Raw genomic sequence first — 20660 nt, forward strand, 5'->3', positions numbered from 1 at the left:
TTGGTATCGTTTTATTCAATTAAATCTTCACAGACTGAATCAATCGATAAATAAACCCTTTATGTAAGAACAAGGGCAAAAAAAAAGCTTATTAAATATAAAAGTAACATGTTTTTAAAGTGCTTGCACGAATATGAAGTTGATGGCGGTTATTTACCTCAGCGAGGCGTCGCCATTTTGTTTTCAGTCAGTGCTTCATTAGAAAGAAGAGCTCGACCTTAGTTATTAACTACAGGGAAATTTCGGCTTCCTGAAGAAATTCACTCGACTTAAAGCTCAAAATCATGCCGACGAATGGTGTGTCTTCAAGACTGATGCAGTTTTTAGATCCAGAGGAACGCCATCGAGTTGGAATACAGGTACAAAAAAACAAACAAACAAACAAAGTAAAGCTAGCTGCTAGTCACTAGCTGATTGTTAAACATTGAGAACACCACTTTACAGTGTGTATACAGTTGCTTATCTTTTTTTATTAGTTGCAGTTTTGAACTGGTAGAATGTAAACTCAAAACAAATGCCATTTTTAAAGGAAAATTTAGAACTAAATCTTAATCCTGAACACATTTTCAACCTGTGAGGAAAATGGCTGGAAACTGGGAGACCTGTGAGGCTATTTTACACCGCATTGAGCTGGTGGCCCCGTTGCTGGGATACGTCAGAGTGTCCGCCATATTGGATGTGGCAAATCTTCCCCGTAAACCAATGCAAGTAAATGGACTGAACTTCATAAAGCCCCTTTCTACAATAATACACTAAGTAACTTTAAAAACGCACATTGATAAAACTTGCCGAATTCGTGCTGAGTTTATCTCAAGAAGAAAAGAAATATATCACAATGGAAAAGTAACTTCGTTCCGCCCGAATAAGTTCCAAATCTGTGCTCAAATCAGAATTTAAGGGAGTTGTACTCAATAACGTACAATATGACTCGGGTAGTCAATGACATGGACAGGCTTTAATTTTCAAACAAATTTTGCATACACTGTACACACACAATCTTGCCTATAAGTACCCGGGGGAAATGATGGGAAAATTGTCATTATTGAAGATGCCACGCCGAAGCCAAAATCAACGTGAACAGGCCATCGGGATGTTGCGTGCCGGAAGTACACAGACAGAGGTCGCCCGGCACTTCGGTGTTCATCATTCGACCATTATCCCGTTTGAGTCAGCGTTACAGACAGACAGGGAGCACCAGGGATCGTCCACGCCCTGGTCAGCCTCGAGTCACGACGCCAGTTCAGGATCAGCACATCAGGCTAGCTCACCTCCGTGACAGATTCCTGACACCCTCAGTCACTGCTGCAGAGACCCCTGGACGACACAGACCCAGAATCTCCAGCATGTCCCCCTGAGGCTGAATCTGTGCATATTTAGGGCACCCCATTAGTTATGAAACTGGTTATTAGCACTAGTTATTAGCACCAGCATAACGTAATATTTCATCTTGTTTATCACACAAGTCAGTTCAGTTATTAAAATGGAAAAAATGTCACTGTACAAACTGTAAAAGTGTTCTCTTGATAGGCTAATCCAACCACGTTCATACTGTTCATTTACCATTCGCTAATATTTTGAACACACATGTGAGCGATTAGCTACCTTTCTTTGGGAAAAACTGAGTGACCAGTTGCCTGCCTCTCCGGTCCCTCTCAGCTTTCAGCTGCCTTTCTTTACATTTTTGACAGCCACTCTTCATATTTAGCGATCATAGACTGTACGCACTCCACTGCTGGCTGGCTGGCTGCTGCACCGCGACACAGCAGCAAGTAGCGTTGCTAGGGTGACCATTTCCATAACACCAAAAAGGAGGACATTATTTGGATGGGGGGTCTGGGGGCCCTCCCCCAGAAAATTTTGTATTTCTTAGATGCAATTTCCTGCATTCTAATCAATTTTAGGGTGAATAATGGCAAATCCCATCTGATTCATAGCCCTCAAATTTTTATGTAAACCACAGTGGCAAGATTGACAATGGATTATTTTTATGCAAGTCACTCAAGTTTGGTGAAATCAACATCGCAATTTTGTAGGGTTAAAGATTATGATTGTGGGGAAAAAAAGAGTAAGGTCAAAGCATTCATAGTATTTATTATAATTCATGTATTAGCTCTTAATTGGCTAGAACACAGTATTTATATTTATTAAAAACATTGTGGAGTTAACAAACCACTGAAATTAAACTTAAGGTGCTGAGTACCAAAAAGCACAACATTTGTAGATTCTCAAAGAACAAATAGGCAACATAACCAGCAACATTATAAAACGTTTTAAAGCATTCATAGTATTTATTATAATTCATATATTAGCTCTTAATTGGCTAGAACACCATATTTGTATTTATTAAAAACATTGTGGAGTAACAAACCACTGAAATTAAACTTAAGGTAGATATAGTAGATGTGCATTTGCACTGTCATCCATATCCTAACAAGTTAAGTTGTGAGCAGCTGGCCTACCGGACCAGGGGCGCAGATAGGATTTTTGAACTGGGGGGGACTGAGCTGTCAGCAAATGATTCCATTTTGTGTGTGTATATATATATATATATATATATATATATATATATATATATATACACTGCCGGTCAAAAGTTTGGGGTCACTTTGAAATGTCCTTATTTTTGAAAGAAAAGCACTGTTCTTTTCAATGAAGATCACTTTAAACTAATCAGAAATCCACTCTATACATTGCTAATGTGGTAAATGACTATTCTAGCTGCAAATGTCTGGTTTTTGGTGCAATATCTCCATAGGTGTATAGAGGCCCATTTCCAGCAACTCTCACTCCAGTGTTCTAATGGTACAATGTGTTTGCTCATTGCCTCAGAAGGCTAATGGATGATTAGAAAACCCTTGTACAATCATGTTAGCACAGCTGAAAACAGTTGAGCTCTTTAGAGAAGCTATAAAACTGACCTTCCTTTGAGCAGATTGAGTTTCTGGAGCATCACATTTGTGGGGTCGATTAAATGCTCAAAATGGCCAGAAAAATGTCTTGACTATATTTTCTATTCATTTTACAACTTATGGTGGTAAATAAAAGTGTGACTTTTCATGGAAAACACAAAATTGTCTGGGTGACCCCAAACTTTTGAACGGTAGTACATGTTATTTTCACCTCCCTCACTGCCATCACCAGGAACTACCTGCAGGCCAGGACAATGATAACATTTTAACATCACCTATGGAAATCCAAAGTTTATACATTATCATCACGCACAGAAATTGCAAAACTAGTTTTAAAACCGCTAAGTTCCAACTGTTAAACATAGCGAGAGGCTGGGCTACGTGTGTGTGTGTAAAGTGTAAACCAGTGCATCCTGGCTTTCTAACTATGCCTGTGTGTTGCGTGAGCGGCAGTCAGTCAACAACTCTTCGCAAAGTTTCCTTATGAAACAATATGCTCGCTGAAGTTATGGCAGGGAACGCCAGATTAAACATTAAAACTGCCTTCTGAGCACTGTATCTACAGGCTGCCACCGAAAGAAGGAGGCTACCAGAAAGGCATCTCTACTCCGTACGATTTTACTTTCACTACGACATTACTTTGAACAGACTATCAAAAAATTGCAAGGTGATATGATAAAGTAAGGCACAGTTTACTTACAGTCGTTTTTAAAAAAAAAAAAGATGCAATCGTTTTCTGCCTTTTGGCACCCTTCATCATGCCGTGTTGGGGTCCTGAACTAGGAGGCGCTGTCCCCAATATGCCTGTCAAACTTGTGGGTAACCATAGCAACCAAGCTCGAGCTTGCAACCTGTGCAATTTGCGCAGTTGCAACTATGTATGTACTGCTGTGCACCTCAATAAACCGAATGGTAATTAGTCTTTTGATTTTTCCGTGAGGTTTGCCTTATGCAAAGAAAGACAGCATAGATGTTTTTTCCTCCCTATAAGTGGGGGGGACCGAACGAGGTGAATTTAAATCTGGGTGGGACGAATCCCCCCTGTCCCCTCCTCTATCTGTGCCCGTGTACCGGACAGACTCGTGTTTCCAAGTCCCAGCCAGGGCCGGGGGGCAGGGCACTAGGCACGCGCCAGGAAGATCATCAAAGGATAGAGCGCAACGCGTTCTAGAACGCAACGCCTCGCGGTGCGGCGTTCGCATTGCATACCAAAAAACATCGAGCCATAGACTCTTTATTGTAGATTACTAGTGTGCAGCACAGAGCTGCAGTTTCCCTACAAAACGTTATTCTAGAACTCTGCTCTTCCAGTCTGGCAAGTCGATATTATATAATTCCGCTCATCGTCTCTAAAAGGAGGGCAAAATGTGCGTCCGGCTTGATGCTGCGCCGGACGCCGGACAAGACATTGAAAAGACGGACGGTCCGGCCTAAAGCCGGACGTCTGGCCACCCTAAGCGTTGCACTGATCAGCACACAGATTTAACGCATCACGCTTCTACCAGAACTGGACCGTACCATTTCGCAAAAGGGGGAGGGTTAAATGACAATATGTTGAAGAACTCAAGAAATAGACAACCTTGTTCAATTAGCTCATTTTACCAGATGGAATATTGCATTGCTGTTATTTCAAAAGTCTTATTAAAATCATTAAAAGCATATTATCAGCCCCTTAAAGGGCCCCATGGCAGTGCTGGGCCCCTAGAATTGTTCTAACCTTTCCCCCCCCGGCGGCGCCCATGCTGATATATCTAGTATCAGTACTAGTACTCAATACTTAAGTGACTTACCCGTCCAATGAGGATTGTTATTTTCTTGTTTACAAGATGCCACATCTTAGGGGGGCTGACAAATCCTGAATTTCTGTAAAGATAACTGTCCAGAGATTTATAAGCACTCAGTGCTTCACCACTGAACAGCGAGGGAAAGTTAATGAGGTAATTATACACATCTGGATTCCACCTCTGGCAGTTCAATATCCACTGACACGGTCGTGAAAACTACGTCTGGTAATCGATAAGGGTCACTAATCTGTAGGTCGTTTATTTTAGACATGTATCTAGTTATCTGTTCATTAGAAAAATGAGCCGTGTAGTCTGTCGGTTGAAATTGATCCATTTTGTATCCGAGTGCAGCAGTATTCAGCTGTGTTGTTGACCGACAAGATGGCGGCTGTTTACATTCCAGCCGGGATTCGGTCACGTGACTGCAAGAGGTCTATACCAGAGATGGTTGAAGAATCTCCACTTTGCCACATCCAATATGGCGGCGAGGATGACGTATGATTCTACGCAGAAGGCGGCGTCTATGTTTATATGTCTATGGCCATGACCACCATGGGCACGTCTCCCATGGGGTGGGGTGCCCACAGCAGTGGTATGTTTTATTCTGTAGGCCTTTTTAGTAAAGGGGTGATCAAGAAAGCAATTACTCATACTTAAAGCTTGAAATGCTTTATTGCCAATGCTGTAAAAATGTATAATGTACAAGTGGGCAACAATGAACTTTTAAAATATAATCTAAATATATTGAGAACTTAATATCACTGTAAATGTAAGTGCATAACTGTTCTTGGTGTAGGGGCTCTCTTTGTGAACCTTGGGGACATTTTTACTTGGAGAGGAAAGAAAGAGAACAAAAAACAACAAACATGTATGTCTGCTTATTCAAGAATGCAGAAAACAAGAAAGTGCAAAACATTACTCCTTCCCTCAACAGTCCTGAGTTCATCAGGAACTGTTGTGTTTCTCTTGTCTGTGGAGTAGACCAGATTTAAACAGTCAACAGATTTCCCTCACTTCTTTTTCCAAGTGTACTTCTTGTTACTCCTTGCTGCACTGAGTAACTCTGTCTTTCAAAGCGCTGTTGTAAAACTCTGAACAGGACTGCTCAAAGTTTAGAGTGATCAGGAGCTCACTCCTTATGAGCTCCATGGAGCACCTGTTCCTGCTCTGTAGTCGTCTCCACTCACGCTGTCCAGCCAAGGATGTGCCTCTTCCCACTCGCGTCTGTATTTTTGTAAGCGTTTAGCCTATGCTTTTGAGGACGTGGTGGAGTCCCGGGTGCAGCAGACATTTTTAAAAGGCCCGGGTTTTTTGAGCAGCGCCGGTGTGTGTTGTCTGTCTCTAGGCAACCGTGACCACGCCACACGCAGTGACGCAGGCAGCCAGGCACAGACGCGCAGAGCGTGGTTTGTGTCCTGGGTAGATCCCGCAACTTAGTGTTTTATTTTGTTCATTATTGTTAGATTTAGTGTTATGTGTGAGACAGACATGTGCATTGGACATTTATGAAAATACGGAACAAATCGCGTCCCGTATCGATTCAATACGGGACACAAGATTTAATTGCCAAATAAAGGACGATTCCATATTTTACAGGACGGGTGGCAACCCTAGGGGGTAGTCTATCATCTATACCACCCAAAATTATCTAAAAGGACAAAATCAGCCACTACATACAGGAAAGGTTTTATTTCTCGTCAAGCAATGTGTACAATTTCATTTAATAATATCATTTTTTAAATGTTGTTGTGTTTGTTTGTGGTAGCAGGATGACCGAAGATAAAACTCCTTATTGAAGATAAATGTTGTTTGTGTGCTTTCCTGAAGACTTCCTTGAAACACGCTGTGAAATGAACTGAATCTATTATCTAGGACGCTGAAGCTACTAACATTTTGCGTCCTGTTGAACTACAGACGCCTTTCCAGCGTCTCGCTCAACAAATGCAAGATGTTTTAGGAGATGGAGGAATTCTCAAGGAAGTGGTGCATGAGGGAGAAGGTCCGCTTATACCGAAAGACGCTTCAGTCAGCAGTAAGTATCAGACCAAGTAACATCATTGCTGTACTAACCTTTTCAACACCAACGTTATGTCAGTGTAAGGTCTGGCACATTTACTGTACTGGAATGAGTAAGTACAGTACATCTGTGTCCACAACCCTAACCCTGTACATCATGTTCATCTCATCACCAGTTCATTTTTCTGGATTCCTGGAGTATTCAGACCAACCGTTTGAGTCGACCAGGAACTTTAAATTTCCCAAAATGATGAAGCTAGGAAAAGGTAAGTTATTGGATTGCTTAAAAAAAAAAATCGATCCAGTCCCACCGTCCTGATCATTAATGAATCAAAGATGACAGGGAGTGATGGTATAGAAATAACAAACGACCGGATGTTCAAGGCCCCGTCACACTTATTCGGAATTAGCAGGAATCAAGCAGAACTAGCCGGAATGAAAAATTTTTCAAAATTTGTGCCACGTTTGGGCGGGAATTTCAAACTGACCAACATTCTTACAGCTTTGTAAGAATGCCGTTCAAATACTTAGAATGCGCTTTGAACCCACCTCAAATGATTCTTGCACATTCCGGGTGTATTAGCTTTTGAATGCAGTTCAAATGTAGTTGGAGCACAGTAGGAATACCTAGGATGCTGTTAGAATGCAGTAAGAATATTAAGAATGCTGCCCGAATACCACCCAAAGTCTGGTCGGAAGGTGCCTCGAATGCTGTATGAATTCACCTCAAATGCAGTCAGAACGCTCCCGGCAGGGCTCGAAATTAACTTTTTTTCTTTGTGTCCCCCAGTGGTCCCGAATTCTGTGTTGTATTGTCCCAAATGGAAGTAATAGTGTCCCCATTTTTTTCCTCTCTGAAATAACCAGTGGTTAATATTATCATATGAAGTTACTATTATATTTGTAACTATGCGATTTTGAACCCATTATATCATTTTTACAATAAGTCACAAAACACAAGCGACACATGTCCTATACATCATCTACTTCAAAATTACAGTTATTGCATTTTCAGTTTATTAAACTTTGGCGATCTCACTGTATGAATAGATACCCGTTTATTTAAAGGGGCCAACTAGCTCATTCAGAAAATGTTTCAACTCACTACATCTGCAGTACACTTTAGTTGAAAATAAGACCCCTTTTATGTTCATTTCATCTACTTATACCTTGAATATCTGTTGGCACTTATAAGGCCAACTTGTAATTTTCACCATTACTGTTATCCATTTTTATGAACTTTCCGTTATCCATTTTATGAACTTTCGCTGCCGAAACGTGGGTGCAAATGTTAGCAACATCAACATAGTGCCAGGTCCGAGCCTAGTTGTGCTGCTGACTGACTAAACTTTCTGAACTAGAAAGACACCAAGAAAACTCACTTATTCTGTTGAACGGTATCTTCTGTCAATATCATCCACATCATTCCTGTTGTATTTTATAACGTGTCTAACAGTGTTCATTAAGTTCATTCAGTTGCTAGTGTTGCCTGCAGACCAGGCGATGACACTTTGGATCCTGAAGGTCCCGGAGACGTTATGTCTGGGCTTTCAGTTTCTTCCCCGCGGTCGGTCCGCTTCAGCCACTTAAGCATTTTTGTTCTGGCAAGAGTCGGCGCAGCGTGTGCGGTAGCAATTCCATTCCAAGTCCATATAATGCGGACTCCGGCCGAAGATTCTAGAACAGAATGCGCTGCTCTGTAGCCTACGGATGCAGGTGCATCGAAAGTGTAGCTACTATGTATTTTTCGCTGTTAACGTTTTAAAGTTAAAATTGACAAATTAGGTGAATGTCTACGTATGTGTTACGGCTTTGTAAATAATATTAATGTAGAACTTTTTTTCTAGATCTATTTTTTTTCATTGTCCCGGGATTGTCCCAGATATGATAATTTTGTGTCCCGATGACATTTTTTATGGTCCCCGGGACGTCGGGACACCGTTAGTTTCGAGCGCTGGCTCCCGGAATAGCCGCCGAATATGTTTTGAATGTCTAAGAATTCAAAGAGAATGCAGCTCGAATACTTAGAATGTACTTCGAATATCCCGGAATATACGAAGAATTTTCATTCTGACGGCATTCCGGTTCATTCGAGGCACATTCAGGACATTCTGGCAGGATTTGAAGTGGCTTGCCATTTTGATTTTTCCTTCGAACGCAATCAGAATGTTTCGAATGCTGTTGGAATGCCGTAAGAATATTTAGAATGCAGTTAGAATACACTTTGAATGCTGTTCGATATTTCTCCTCTTCGAATGCACTTTGAATGTTTTGAGCATGAGCAAAACATTCGGGCCGGCCACAAGAATGGGCCCGAATGTTTGGAATGCAGTCAGAATTTTTTTAGAATGCACTTCGAATATCCCGGAATATACGAAGAATTTTCATTCTGATGACATTCCGGCTCATTCTGCTTCTAGTGCGACTATACCCTCAACACAATGAACTGGTAACACCCTGAAATATATTATATTATTTTCCTATTACAGCAAGTCCCAACCTGCTTTATTCTTCTTATACCAATAATAAAATGTTTGTTATTAAAGAGCACAATTTGTAGATGCATTTAATATTGTGGCAAGTCTAAGAAACAAGTTAGCTTCTTTTTGTTTGCATTATAGCAGCTGTAAACAGTCATTCCCTTATCAGACACCCCCCCCCCCAAAAAAAAAAAAAAATTGTAGGTTACAGATGTAAACCATATGTTTGTTTAATCCATTTATGTCGAGTGTCTACTATACAGCTCCCTGTGACTTGTTACTATAGAAGCAATAATTTGATATAGTATACTGTAGATAATAGTCAGCGCAATAATATAATATAACCCTGTGATTTGCCTTGTAGCCAGAGCTACTGTCAGAGCTGCTGTTATAGGAAATTAATCAACACCTTCGAACCAGTCACTGTGATAATGGACCACACAATCCTGTCACTGATTATTTTCCTAATCGCTGCATGCTGTCATGTCGTGTTTTACGTTTCGTCAATCAGACATGACGGTGTGGGGTCTCGACCTTGGCTTGCGGACCATGAGGAAAGGGGAGTTCTCTCGTTTTCTCATGCAGCCCACTTATGCCTATGGAGAGATGGGCTGCCCTCCTCTCATCCCACCATGGGCTACGGTGCTGTATGAGGTGCAGGTCCTCGACTATCTTGACTCCGCTCAAGTGGACGAGTTCTTTGCACTTTCACTGGTGAGTTTTCTACTTTTGTGTCCCTTTTATTTTGTGAAGTGATGGAAGATTTCCAACAAAAAGGTAGCACAGAGTAAGTTTTAGATTCACTGGATAAACTACTGAAGGATAAGGGTGATCCTTTTAAAGGCGTTGTCCGTGACATGAAGTCAAAACACTCTTCATTATATTTGGTAAACTTACCATCAAGTTCTTTCACCAGTCAATAAAATATCAGATTGGAGAAAAAAATTCAGTCTCTCTAAAATGTTCCATTACAGTGTTTGCCATCATTTCTCCTTCTTTCAGAATTATGTTGATGTGCCATTTGATGTACTGAGTGAAAGTGCTGTTTGTCCAAATCCATTTCATAGGAAGAGCAGAATTTGGCTCCTCTGTCGACGCTGCTGAACGTAGTTGACACGGAGCGAAGCTTTGGAAACCGCTGTTTCAATCAGAGCCGCTATGAGGACGCCAAACACAGATACAAGCAGGTGGGCTCAGGATTTCAGGGTTTGTTTTACAATGACTTATAGACCCCTTTCACTGACGTCACCCGAAACCGGAAGTAAACAGACCCTGCGCCATTTTGGAAGACCAACAAACTTGTGATGACGGCAGCGGTATGTGAACCCACGAGAATAAAGTGGAGTGGCAAACGACTTAAACAAATCTGAGCTGTTTTATTTATTATTTATTGGCCCAACAGTAGACTTGAAAGAAACCTGTGTGAGACTTGGCAAAAAACTGTGGCTATAATGGATAAGTCTGTGCATGATCTGCGGACACTTTGAGGTAAGCAAATGCAAGAAATTCAGATTTAAAACATGCTAAAGTGGCCCCAAGTTGATAACTGTATGAGGAGCAAGCCTCCCAGACTTCTACAATTTAATAATAATAACTATGTGTAGGTTATTCTTAATAACAGCTGTAATATCACGAACCAAGCCACTAACAACATAATTGTAAGCCTGTAGCCCTTTGTAGGCTTTCAAGTCATCAGCAGTGTAGGCACTGGGTGTAAACAACAAATAGTTTACAATGTTTGGGTAGCAAACAGATGGCAGAATTGGTGTCAGGTCCTCCTTATGTATCTGACACGGAGAAATAATATAAATCGTGCTGCCTACCAGATTACAGTCGTCTGTTTTATTGTATCAGTACTAGTATCACTTACTATACTCATCAGTCATAGATTAGTCCAGTACAACATGACCAGCTTGCTTTTTTTTCCATTTGACTTTCGCAAGTTTTTTCAGGCTGGTACAGTCAAAAATTGAAAAAAGTTTTGGCCTACTAAACTAGTCATCGATTCTACTAGTGTATTAATTGGAGTCGACATGAAAACGTTTGGTAAAAACTTTAAACCAGTACAATCTCCTCTTCAAAGTTTCACCAAATGGTTTTATTTATGCAATTTAAAGCTCATAATACTGTATAACTTTGGTCGAGTAAAAGCACGGAGCAAAAACATGGCTGAATCCTGAATGACTCCTATTTGTTTAAATAGGGGACTACATAGGCGGCAGAATGTAGTTTCTTTTTCCCTGCCATGGAAGCGCACTTGTATACCGAAAAGGAAAGCAATTTGCATTACAGCCGTGAGGCGGCTCGGTTCGGTTTTCCCTTTCGGGCGCTCTCGTTTTCTGTTAGAATTTGGTAAAGAAAAAATAAATAAAATATTATTTACCAGCTTACCAGGTCCATTAACATAAATCTGACAGCTGACAAGGTCGGGATATAAACGAACTTTTGCGTTAAACTGTGTGCTTGGATTCACATAATTTTTTCTGAGTCTTTATCATATGGGTCAAACCCATCAATCACAGCCAGTTTCTCCACATACCGTGCCCTTTCTGCAGCTGGTAATGTACTCACATAACCCGAATTATCATCCATCGTGTCACTTTACTCTCGCTCGTACTTTGTTTTATATTGTGAGTGCATGTATTTGGTCTTCCAATATGGCGCCTAACAAAATCTCGCGGCGCGGTGACGTCATGTGAAAGGGGTCTATAGTTGAGGACTCGGGAAAGAGGCAGGCGAATTTCCTTCGGTGTTTCAGGCTTGCTTTGTTTTCTAGGCTGCGTTTTCAGCCCTTTTTTTTTTTTTTCACCCAGATCAAGAACAAACAAACAAAGCAAATATAAGTAAATGGGTGATAATCACACATGTACTTCAGAGTTATAAAATGAGGATACTAATAAATAAGTTGAAGAAAGTTTTCTAATTGCATAGTGAAAGTTAAATATGCATGTTAATTCCTAAAAAAAAAAAAAGGCAAAATACAGTTTAATATAGCAGCTTGTGTGTTTTTGTTCTGCTTTTGTTATAATTATTATTGTACTGCAAACAATTAGGGGAAAATTAGAAAAAAATTAATTGATTTAGAGGTGGGGGCGGCACGGTGGTGTAGTGGTTAGCGCTGTCGCCTCACAGCAAGAAGGTCCTGGGTTCGAGCCCCGGGGCCGGCGAGGGCCTTTCTGTGCAGAGTTTGCATGTTCTCCCCGTGTCCGCGTGGGTTTCCTCCGGGTGCTCCGGTTTCCCCCACAGTCCAAAGACATGCAGGTTAGGTTAACTGGTGACTCTAAATTGACCGTAGGTGTGAATGTGAGTGTGAATGGTTGTCTGTGCCTATGTGTCAGCCCTGTGATGACCTGGCGACTTGTCCAGGGTGTACCCCGCCTTTCGCCCGTAGTCAGCTGGGATAGGCTCCAGCTTGCTTGCGACCCTGTAGAAGGATAAAGCGGCTAGAGATGATGAGATGAGATGATGAGATTTAGAGGTGTAAAAATTAAGAATTAAATATCCCCCCCCCCCCCGCCGTAAACCTTTTTATGGTAGAGATTAAATAGGGTTTGTTTGTTTGTTTGTTTTTAAGTGCGTATTTAAGAGTACATATCTGATGTGAAAAGCTAAAGACCAAAACCAGGTCAGGATTCAAAGCTGACCATCTGCGTCTTGTCATTGTAGGCCATGACGTTGCTAAGGAACCGCAAGCCGGAGGATGAGGACGAGAGGAGATGTGTGGAGGAGGCGAGCCTGCCCTTCCTGCTCAATCTCTCCTTCACCTACCTCCGCATGGAGAGACCTCACAAAGCCCTGCAGTTTGGCCAGAGGGCTCTGGAAATCAGCCCTGGTAACACCAAAGCATTGTTCCGCTGTGGTCAGGTCAGCAACTCCCCTGCATTGCTTCCCCTTCAGATTATTTCTTGATGACTCGGGTCAGCTGGTTCATTTGCTGTCAGTTGCCTCACACCCACACACATTAGAGCCATGAAGAAGGTGTTGAGATGTCATGTACTTGCACTACCGATCAAAAGCTTTAGCATTCAAGATGTCCTAAAGGTTTAATGGTTGACATGTAAATAGTGAAGCTAATTAATTTCTGAATCAGAATTTATTTTAATAAATAGTTTTTATTGTTCAAAATGTGGAAACGCACTCTGTAAGTAGGGGTGTGTGAGATTAATTGTTAAAAGTAAGGTCTGACTAATTTATCAAACAATATATTAGACATTATGATGTCATATCAGTAATTAGCGATGGACAGTTTTAGATTAATTAAATGGTATTACTGATCATTTTCTATAAAGTCCCTTAAACTCATGCGACAATGTAAATATAAATGAACAAGGCAATGTTATAGATCTGTGACCTGTGAAAAAGCACAGCATCATAAATAGAGGATGTGGCGATGTGACATTCCCACTAGGGCTGAAACGATTATTCGAGTAACTTGAATAATTCGATTGCAAAAAAATGTTCGAGGCAAATCCTTTAATTCATGCCACCAAAGTCCGTCTACTGTAAATGTCTCTGCTATCGTATCACTCCCGCTTTGTAGACGACTGCGCAGCTCCGGTATCATTGTTTCACACGGACTGTTGTAATTGACGCGCATTTCAAAGATTTAAGGCGGTGCGATTTAATTTGCTCTCTGGCAATGGCGGAAAACAAAGACACCAGTGTGCGTAAAAGGCAGAAAATGTTTAAAGTGTGGGACCATTTTACGCTTCGTAAGGCGGACAACGTAGTGCAGTGTATACGCTGTAAAACGGACCTGGCCTACCATAATAGTACTTCGTCACTGCTGCAGCACCTGAACCGAAAGCATCCTCACATGAACTGCACTTCTCCAAGCGGACTCGGAGCTTCTACAAGGTAACGCATTTTTACGATTGCTAACTGATATAAACACTATCGCTTGTTAGAACATTAGTACAGTATTTGTAGCCTGTGTTATGAGTCAATAGTGATGAGGCATGATCAGTAACGAGAGCAAATGCCCCAGAATCTCACTCATGTAATTCATCCCTCTTCATCTCTCCCTCCCGCGCGCACGCACACACAGGTTACATCTCAAAACACGCCTTCCCCATACATAAGGTAGTAATAATAAATGCTACAGATGGACAAATCTACATTCATTAGCATATACAGGGCTGTGAAAAATCCGCGGAATTCCGCGAATTTGGCCGCCAAAAATATAATTTTAGTAAATCATCTAATTTTGCAATAAAAATGGGGGGGGGGGTTTCTTTTGCGACAATGACAGACCGGTTTACGGCATTTGCGCCATGCTTACAAATCACGGCACGAATCTTGTGCTCTTTAAACACGCTTTCGATATCAACGGTTTTGAAAAGGAGAATGTCCGTGTCACGGAGGGACATCGTTCAGAGGGAGGACGGTGAGACCGACTGTAACGGCAGGCTCATTTACCATCACATAATGAGGGAGACGACAACAAAAATAAGTTTTAAGAAATTTATTTAAACAACAAAAAAAACATGTCTAGGGATAAAATACAGGAGTGAGGTTATGCGTGAGTGGATGCAAATAAAAAAGGGTCAGTATATAAGATTGTGTTCAAAATAACAAAAGAATGAGGCACAAGGAAAAAGAATAAGAGCTGAGGACAGAGAGAGAGAACAAGCAGGTAGTGCCAGTCAAAACAGAGAGAGAAAGAGCCTCCTGAGGCCATAGGCGCCAGCCCCTTTATAGCCCCAGCTGGCATTACAGGTGTACCTAATTAGGTAATCAGGTACCAGGACCCTAGTCTGGTTAACACCAGACCATATCACAAGTGAAATATGGTCTGGAATCCGCCTATTGAATTTCTCGTAGGGGAGGTGTGGTTTACGATTGTCAACGGCCGTTTATTGGACGTTGCGAATGTCTATCATTGGCGTATACGTAGCCCATGGCCAATCATGGCAGTTGTACCCGGTGACGTAGTTAGGGCGAAGAAGAGAAGGAAAGAGAAAGAGAAGGCAAAACAAAAATAGGAAAACAATGGCACCGAACGATTACTGCCGTTTGTGCAAGACAAAGCTTGATCGAAAGTTTGGTTCGTATCGCTCGCCGCCATGTTAAATGTGATCCGTAAACAGTCCCAAATAAACTACAAGCTTCCGTTTGTCGAGTAGTACGCGTCACCGTCTTTCCACCCCTCCCCACTCTCTGATTGGCTCCCTAACTCAGGCGAGCCTTTAGACCATAGTTTCCATGCTGTCTTTTCAGATCGGAACGATTGTGCAAAGCAGCATGGGATTTCCCAGGCTACCAGGACCCAGCCCTGCCCGTGCACTGACAGTGCTGGGCCTGAAGGGGGCATAGATGGGCGTAACACCGATGATGTCAAAAACATTTGCCAAAGAAAACGGCATCAAAAATCCATGGAATTGGCGATGGCTGGAGTTTAAAGTCGGTAGTGAATGAGCACATACGGAAGATAAAAGAACCGGGGAAAGCTTACTGCATCTTGTGCCATCAGGATGTGAAGTACGGTTCTGGTGGAAGAACGCGTTTGGTTGACCATGTTAAAGGAAAAAAAACATGTGGAATTGGTGAAATTGAAGCTGTCGAACTATAGATTACCAGGTAGACCATCTTGTTCACATTTATATATTCAATTTATAATAATAATAATAAACAGTTCAAATTAAATGGCATGGTTGAGAAAATATTTGCTTTCAGGAGATGCTTCAAATCTATCAATATACACAATCTGTTCAGCTTCTGGGGCCCTGTGGGCCCCAGGCCCCCGGCTCCTGGGGGACTGCTCCCCCTAGACCCCCTGCTAAAATTGTTTCCTCAGATTTTGTCATTTCTATTTCACAGCCCTGCATATAGATTTACTTTTGGGCGAGTTTATGGCATTTGTTGTACAAATCAATGTTTTTTTTTCCCCACGGTACATCACAGCGGCGCATGGACAGCTTCGTCCGGACAGGCCCCTCATGCACTGTGGAAGAAGCTGCAGTTTTTACCAACAGCATTTTAAATATGCTCATCACAGACATGCGCCCACTGTCCATGGTGGAGGACACAGGATTTAAGAATATGATTCAAAGCTTTCAATCCCAAATACACCATTCCCTCAAGAACATGTATCACAAATATGATGGAGCAAAAGTACTCCGAAATAACAGATACATTAAAAAGTGTTCTTAAGGAGACAGACTGTGTTGCACTGACAACAGACATTTGGACGAGTGTGGCCACAGAGGCTTATCTGGGGGTCACGTCATTTTTTGGGAGATGATTGGGAAATGAAGTCCCTCTCCCTTACTACAATGCCTCTAGAGGAGAGGCGTACAGCCACAAACATTGCAGATTGGCTGGAGGAGGCTGCTACCAAATTTCACATTCCTTTTGAAAAGGTGAAGGCAGTTGTCCATGACAATGGGGCCAATGTAGTGGCAGCTGCCAGAATTCTGAGAGAGAGACACGGATGGGCCTCTGTTAGATGTGCAGGGCACGCACTGAATTTGGTTGTGCAGAATACACTGAAAAATAACAAAACCATCTCAAGTTGTGTGGCCTCTGCGAGATGCCTGGTGGAGCACTTTAAAAAGAGTGAACTGGCCTGCACAAAGCGGCAGCAAATGGGAGTGCAACAGCACATGTTGGTACCGGATGTCAGTACTCGGTGGAACAGCACACTTCATATGCTATCCAGGCTCCTTGAACAGAGATGGCCAGTGACTGCAGCTCTTTCCGATCCTGCAGTCAACCCACAGGGAAAGCATCACTATTTGGATCTGAAGCTGGAGCAGTGGATCTTGACTGAAGAGCTGACTCGGATTCTTGAACCTTTCGAGGGGGCTACAGTGTTCCTGAGTGGGGAACAATGTGACCCTGTCTGCGCTTCCTCAGCTGGTACAGACCCTCAAGAAATCCACCCTGAGTTCAGCTTTTGGAACTGCACCAGTGAGGGCATTTCAGGGTCTTGCAGCTGAACAGATCACTGACAGGTGGGAAGACCTGTTTGTATTTAAACCTGAGGACCCTAACACTGCCCTCCTTGCTGCTGCCTTGGACCCCCGGTTCAGAAAACTTAAGTTCTTGCCTTCTGAAGAATCATTTAAGGTCCAAAGCACAATTCAAACAATGGCACTAACTGTCAAAAGGCAAGAAAGACAGTCCAATGAGCGGGGAAACAAATCCACCACCAACATAGAAGAAGACCACCCAGCTACTCAAGCCCAGGGATCATCTCTCAATGTTCTCGGATCATCATCAGACTCCAATAGCAGTGATGAAGAGGATGATGATGAGAAGCAAAATCAAGAGGTGCAGAGGGAGGTCTTACAATATTTTGGTGAACATCCTCTCTCCAAAAAAGAGGATCCACTGCCATGGTGGAGAGCAAATGCAGCAAGATACCCAACCCTGGCTAAGCTTGCAAAGTCTTTTCTGAGTATTCCAGCCACCTCAACGCCCTCAGAGCGTTTGTTCTCTGCTGCTGGGAACATTGCCTCAAAGCGTAGGGCAAGCCTTACTTCTGACCATGTCAATATACTGACCTTTTTGCATTGGAACCACCATTTGCTCTTTTAAAGGCTTGCACATGCATTGAACACACATGCACTAAGACAAATTTTTTTCTCTCTCTCTCATGCATTGCTCTAAGACAAGCCCTCACTATCTTGCACAAAGACAAACATTCTACTCTACCTACCTACCTCATCTGGATACAATTGGAAACTGAACTGTACTGTTTTAAGTTGGATTATTAGTAATACTTGAATTTTTTTGCTATTTTGTACCTTTTTATACTTTTTTGTTATTTATTCTTTATTCTCAGATGGGCTATTGCAGAGGGCACACCCCTTTTTCCTTTTTTATTAAGATAAAACTAAGGACAAAAAGGTCCCCCCCCCCATGTACATCATAAATGTTTCACAGAAAGGTTGATTAAATGGGCTTAGTTCTGGAGCTAGTAAGCCAAAGGTTTTAAAGGAACAGTCCACCGTACTTCCATAATGAAATATGCTTTTATCTGAATTGAGACAAGCTGCTCCGTACCTCTCCGAGCTTTGCGCGACCTCCCAGTCAGTCAGACGCAGTCAGACGCGCTGTCACTCCTGTTAGCAATGTAGCTAGGCTCAGCATGGCCAATGGTATTTTTTGGGGCTGTAGTTAGATGCGACCAAACTCTTCCGCGTTTTTCCTGTTTACATAGGTTTATATGACCAGTGACATGAAACAAGTTCAGTTACACAAATTGAAACGTAGCGATTTTCTATGCTATGGAAAGTGCGCACTATAATGACAGGCGTACTAACACCTTCTGCGCGCTTCGACAGCGCATTGATATCTGAGCTCCGTATCAATCCGCTGTCGAAGCGCGCAGAAGGTGTTAGTACACCTGTCATTATAGTGCGCACTTTCCATAGCATAGAAAATCGCTACGTTTCAATTTGTGTAACTGAACTTGTTTCATGTCACTGGTCATATAAACCTATGTAAACAGGAAAAACGCGGAAGAGTTTGGTCGCATCTAACTACAGCCCCAAAAAATACCATTGGCCATACTGAGCCTAGCTACATTGCTAACAGGAGTGACAGCGCGTCTGACTGCGTCTGACTGACTGGGAGGTCGCGCAAAGCTCGGAGAGGTACGGAGCAGCTCGTCTCAATTCAGATAAGAGCATATTTCATTATGGAAGTACGGTGGACTGTTCCTTTAAGCTTTGATCTAATAAGTGTTGAGTTTGAATAAAAACCTTTTTTTGGGAGGAATAACAGCCACTTGCTTGCTCATTTTAAGAGGCCTTTCATGTTGCATAACACACTATTGATATAGTTGTTTAAAAACGCAAAAGTATAATTTATCCGATTAATCGATGAAAAAATCGACAGAATACTCGATTCCAAAAATATTCGATAGCTGCAGCCCTAATTCCCACACAGTTCTGAGAATACCAGGCAGAAAATACTAAAAGATACCTTTTGTCACTTTTAGTTATAATTGCCATAGTTGTGGATCTCATTCTAGGGGCGGCACGGTGGTGTAGTGGTTAGCGCTGTCGCCTCACAGCAAGAAGGTCCGGGTTCGAGCCCCGTGGCCGGCGAGGGCCTTTCTGTGCGGAGTTTGCATGTTCTCCCCGTGTCCGCATGGGTTTCCTCCGGGTGCTCCGGTTTCCCCCACAGTCCAAAGACATGCAGGTTAGGTTAACTGGTGACTCTAAATTGACCGTAGGTGTGAATGTGAGTGTGAATGGTTGTCTGTGTCTATGTGTCAGCCCTGTGATGACCTGGCGACTTGTCCAGGGTGAACCCCGCCTTTCGCCCGTAGTCAGCTGGGATAGGCTCCAGCTTGCCTGCGGCCCTGTAGAACAGGATAAAGCGGCTAGAGATGATATGAGATGGATCTCATTCTTGAATCTGTGATTTGGGAAATGCTTATTTAACAATATCATGAGAGTTTTTTCAACATTCAGAATGGTGAAGAGGCTTTACTTTACTTCTGTCTACATTAGGCATGCTTAGAGATGAGTGACTACAAGAAGGCACAGGATTACCTCATCAGGGCTCAGGCCAAGAAGCCGTTTGACACCGACATCAACAACTTGCTAAGGAAGCTGGCAAAGTGAGTCAGAGTGTGCCATGTGTTGCTATTTTGCTTGATCAGTGTTGAAAGGAAGTCTTAAATTTTTTTTTTTTAAATGCTTGCAGTTGTTACAAGAAAGACCTGGACAAGGAGAAACACATGTGCTCCAAAATGTTTTCTGCTCCCAAATCTGAGAAATGAACAGTAAGTTTTACCAAATAACCACATTTTATTCAGTAACCCAACACAAGGGGGCAGTGTGGGAGCAAATGTACATTAAATCCTGAGCAAGGTTATTTATTTATTTATTTGTAAATGTGTTGCAAAAGTTTTTACTTGCACTTCTATTTTTCAGTGTTTCCAAGCCAGTGGGATTGAAGGAATAAAATTATCTGCTAAGGTATTAACTCAGAGGTGCGATTGAACTTCATGCCATGTGAAAGTGTAATGGAAAGTTCACTCATGTACAATCCATTATATATTTATATGCGACTGAATAACTGTTCATTTAGTTAAGTTCTTAGTTATTGTTCCAGTGTTACCTATAGATTCAGCAATTTGATCAAGTGCTTATATTTGAAAGTTATTATTAAGTACAAATGATCGTCATTGATTTTCCTGCATATTTTGGAATTTTGCGTTTGTGTGTTTAGAATATTGTAATGGATTAGGTTGAGGGCCCCCATGCCAAAATCTTTCAATACATTTTTTTTCTGTATGTCTTAATTTTGTAAGCACGCCTTCTTTTCTACACACACACACACACACACACACACACCTTTTTCCATTCTGCTTTTCCGGCAGGTCTTGTGCCCCGTTTGCTCGCTGTTTGACAGCAAGTAATCTCCAAGTGATTTTAAAAAAGAAAAAATACGGTGCTGGGCGTTCACTGGTTCAGTGCATTATCACATCATAGAAACACTTATCATTGCTG

General features: G+C 42.0%; 1 protein-coding gene across 1 annotated transcript; it reads left to right on the forward strand.

The window, feature by feature from the left end:
• The first annotated feature begins 284 nt into the window (after positions 1-284).
• On the forward strand, positions 285-19927 carry fkbp6 (FKBP prolyl isomerase 6). Its single transcript, XM_060912478.1, has 8 exons — positions 285-359; positions 6608-6725; positions 6886-6975; positions 9701-9903; positions 10257-10376; positions 12856-13053; positions 19656-19765; positions 19852-19927. Exons 1-8 carry the CDS (start codon positions 285-287, stop codon positions 19925-19927), a joined length of 990 nt encoding a protein of 329 aa, XP_060768461.1.
• Positions 19928-20660: the final 733 nt, after the last annotated feature.

The sequence above is a fragment of the Neoarius graeffei genome, chromosome 28 (genome assembly GCF_027579695.1).
Source record: "Neoarius graeffei isolate fNeoGra1 chromosome 28, fNeoGra1.pri, whole genome shotgun sequence".
In the NCBI taxonomy this organism is placed as follows: Eukaryota; Metazoa; Chordata; class Actinopteri; order Siluriformes; family Ariidae; genus Neoarius; species Neoarius graeffei.

Bases quoted from the DNA above. Each gene is read 5' to 3' on its own strand.
- fkbp6 (XM_060912478.1), top strand. From the start codon at position 285: ATGCCGACGAATGGTGTGTCTTCAAGACTGATGCAGTTTTTAGATCCA. The intron at 13,054-19,655 runs GTCAGCAACTCC...TGTCTACATTAG, and splicing joins CATTGTTCCGCTGTGGTCAG to GCATGCTTAGAGATGAGTGA. The intron at 19,766-19,851 runs GTGAGTCAGAGT...AAATGCTTGCAG, and splicing joins TTGCTAAGGAAGCTGGCAAA to TTGTTACAAGAAAGACCTGG.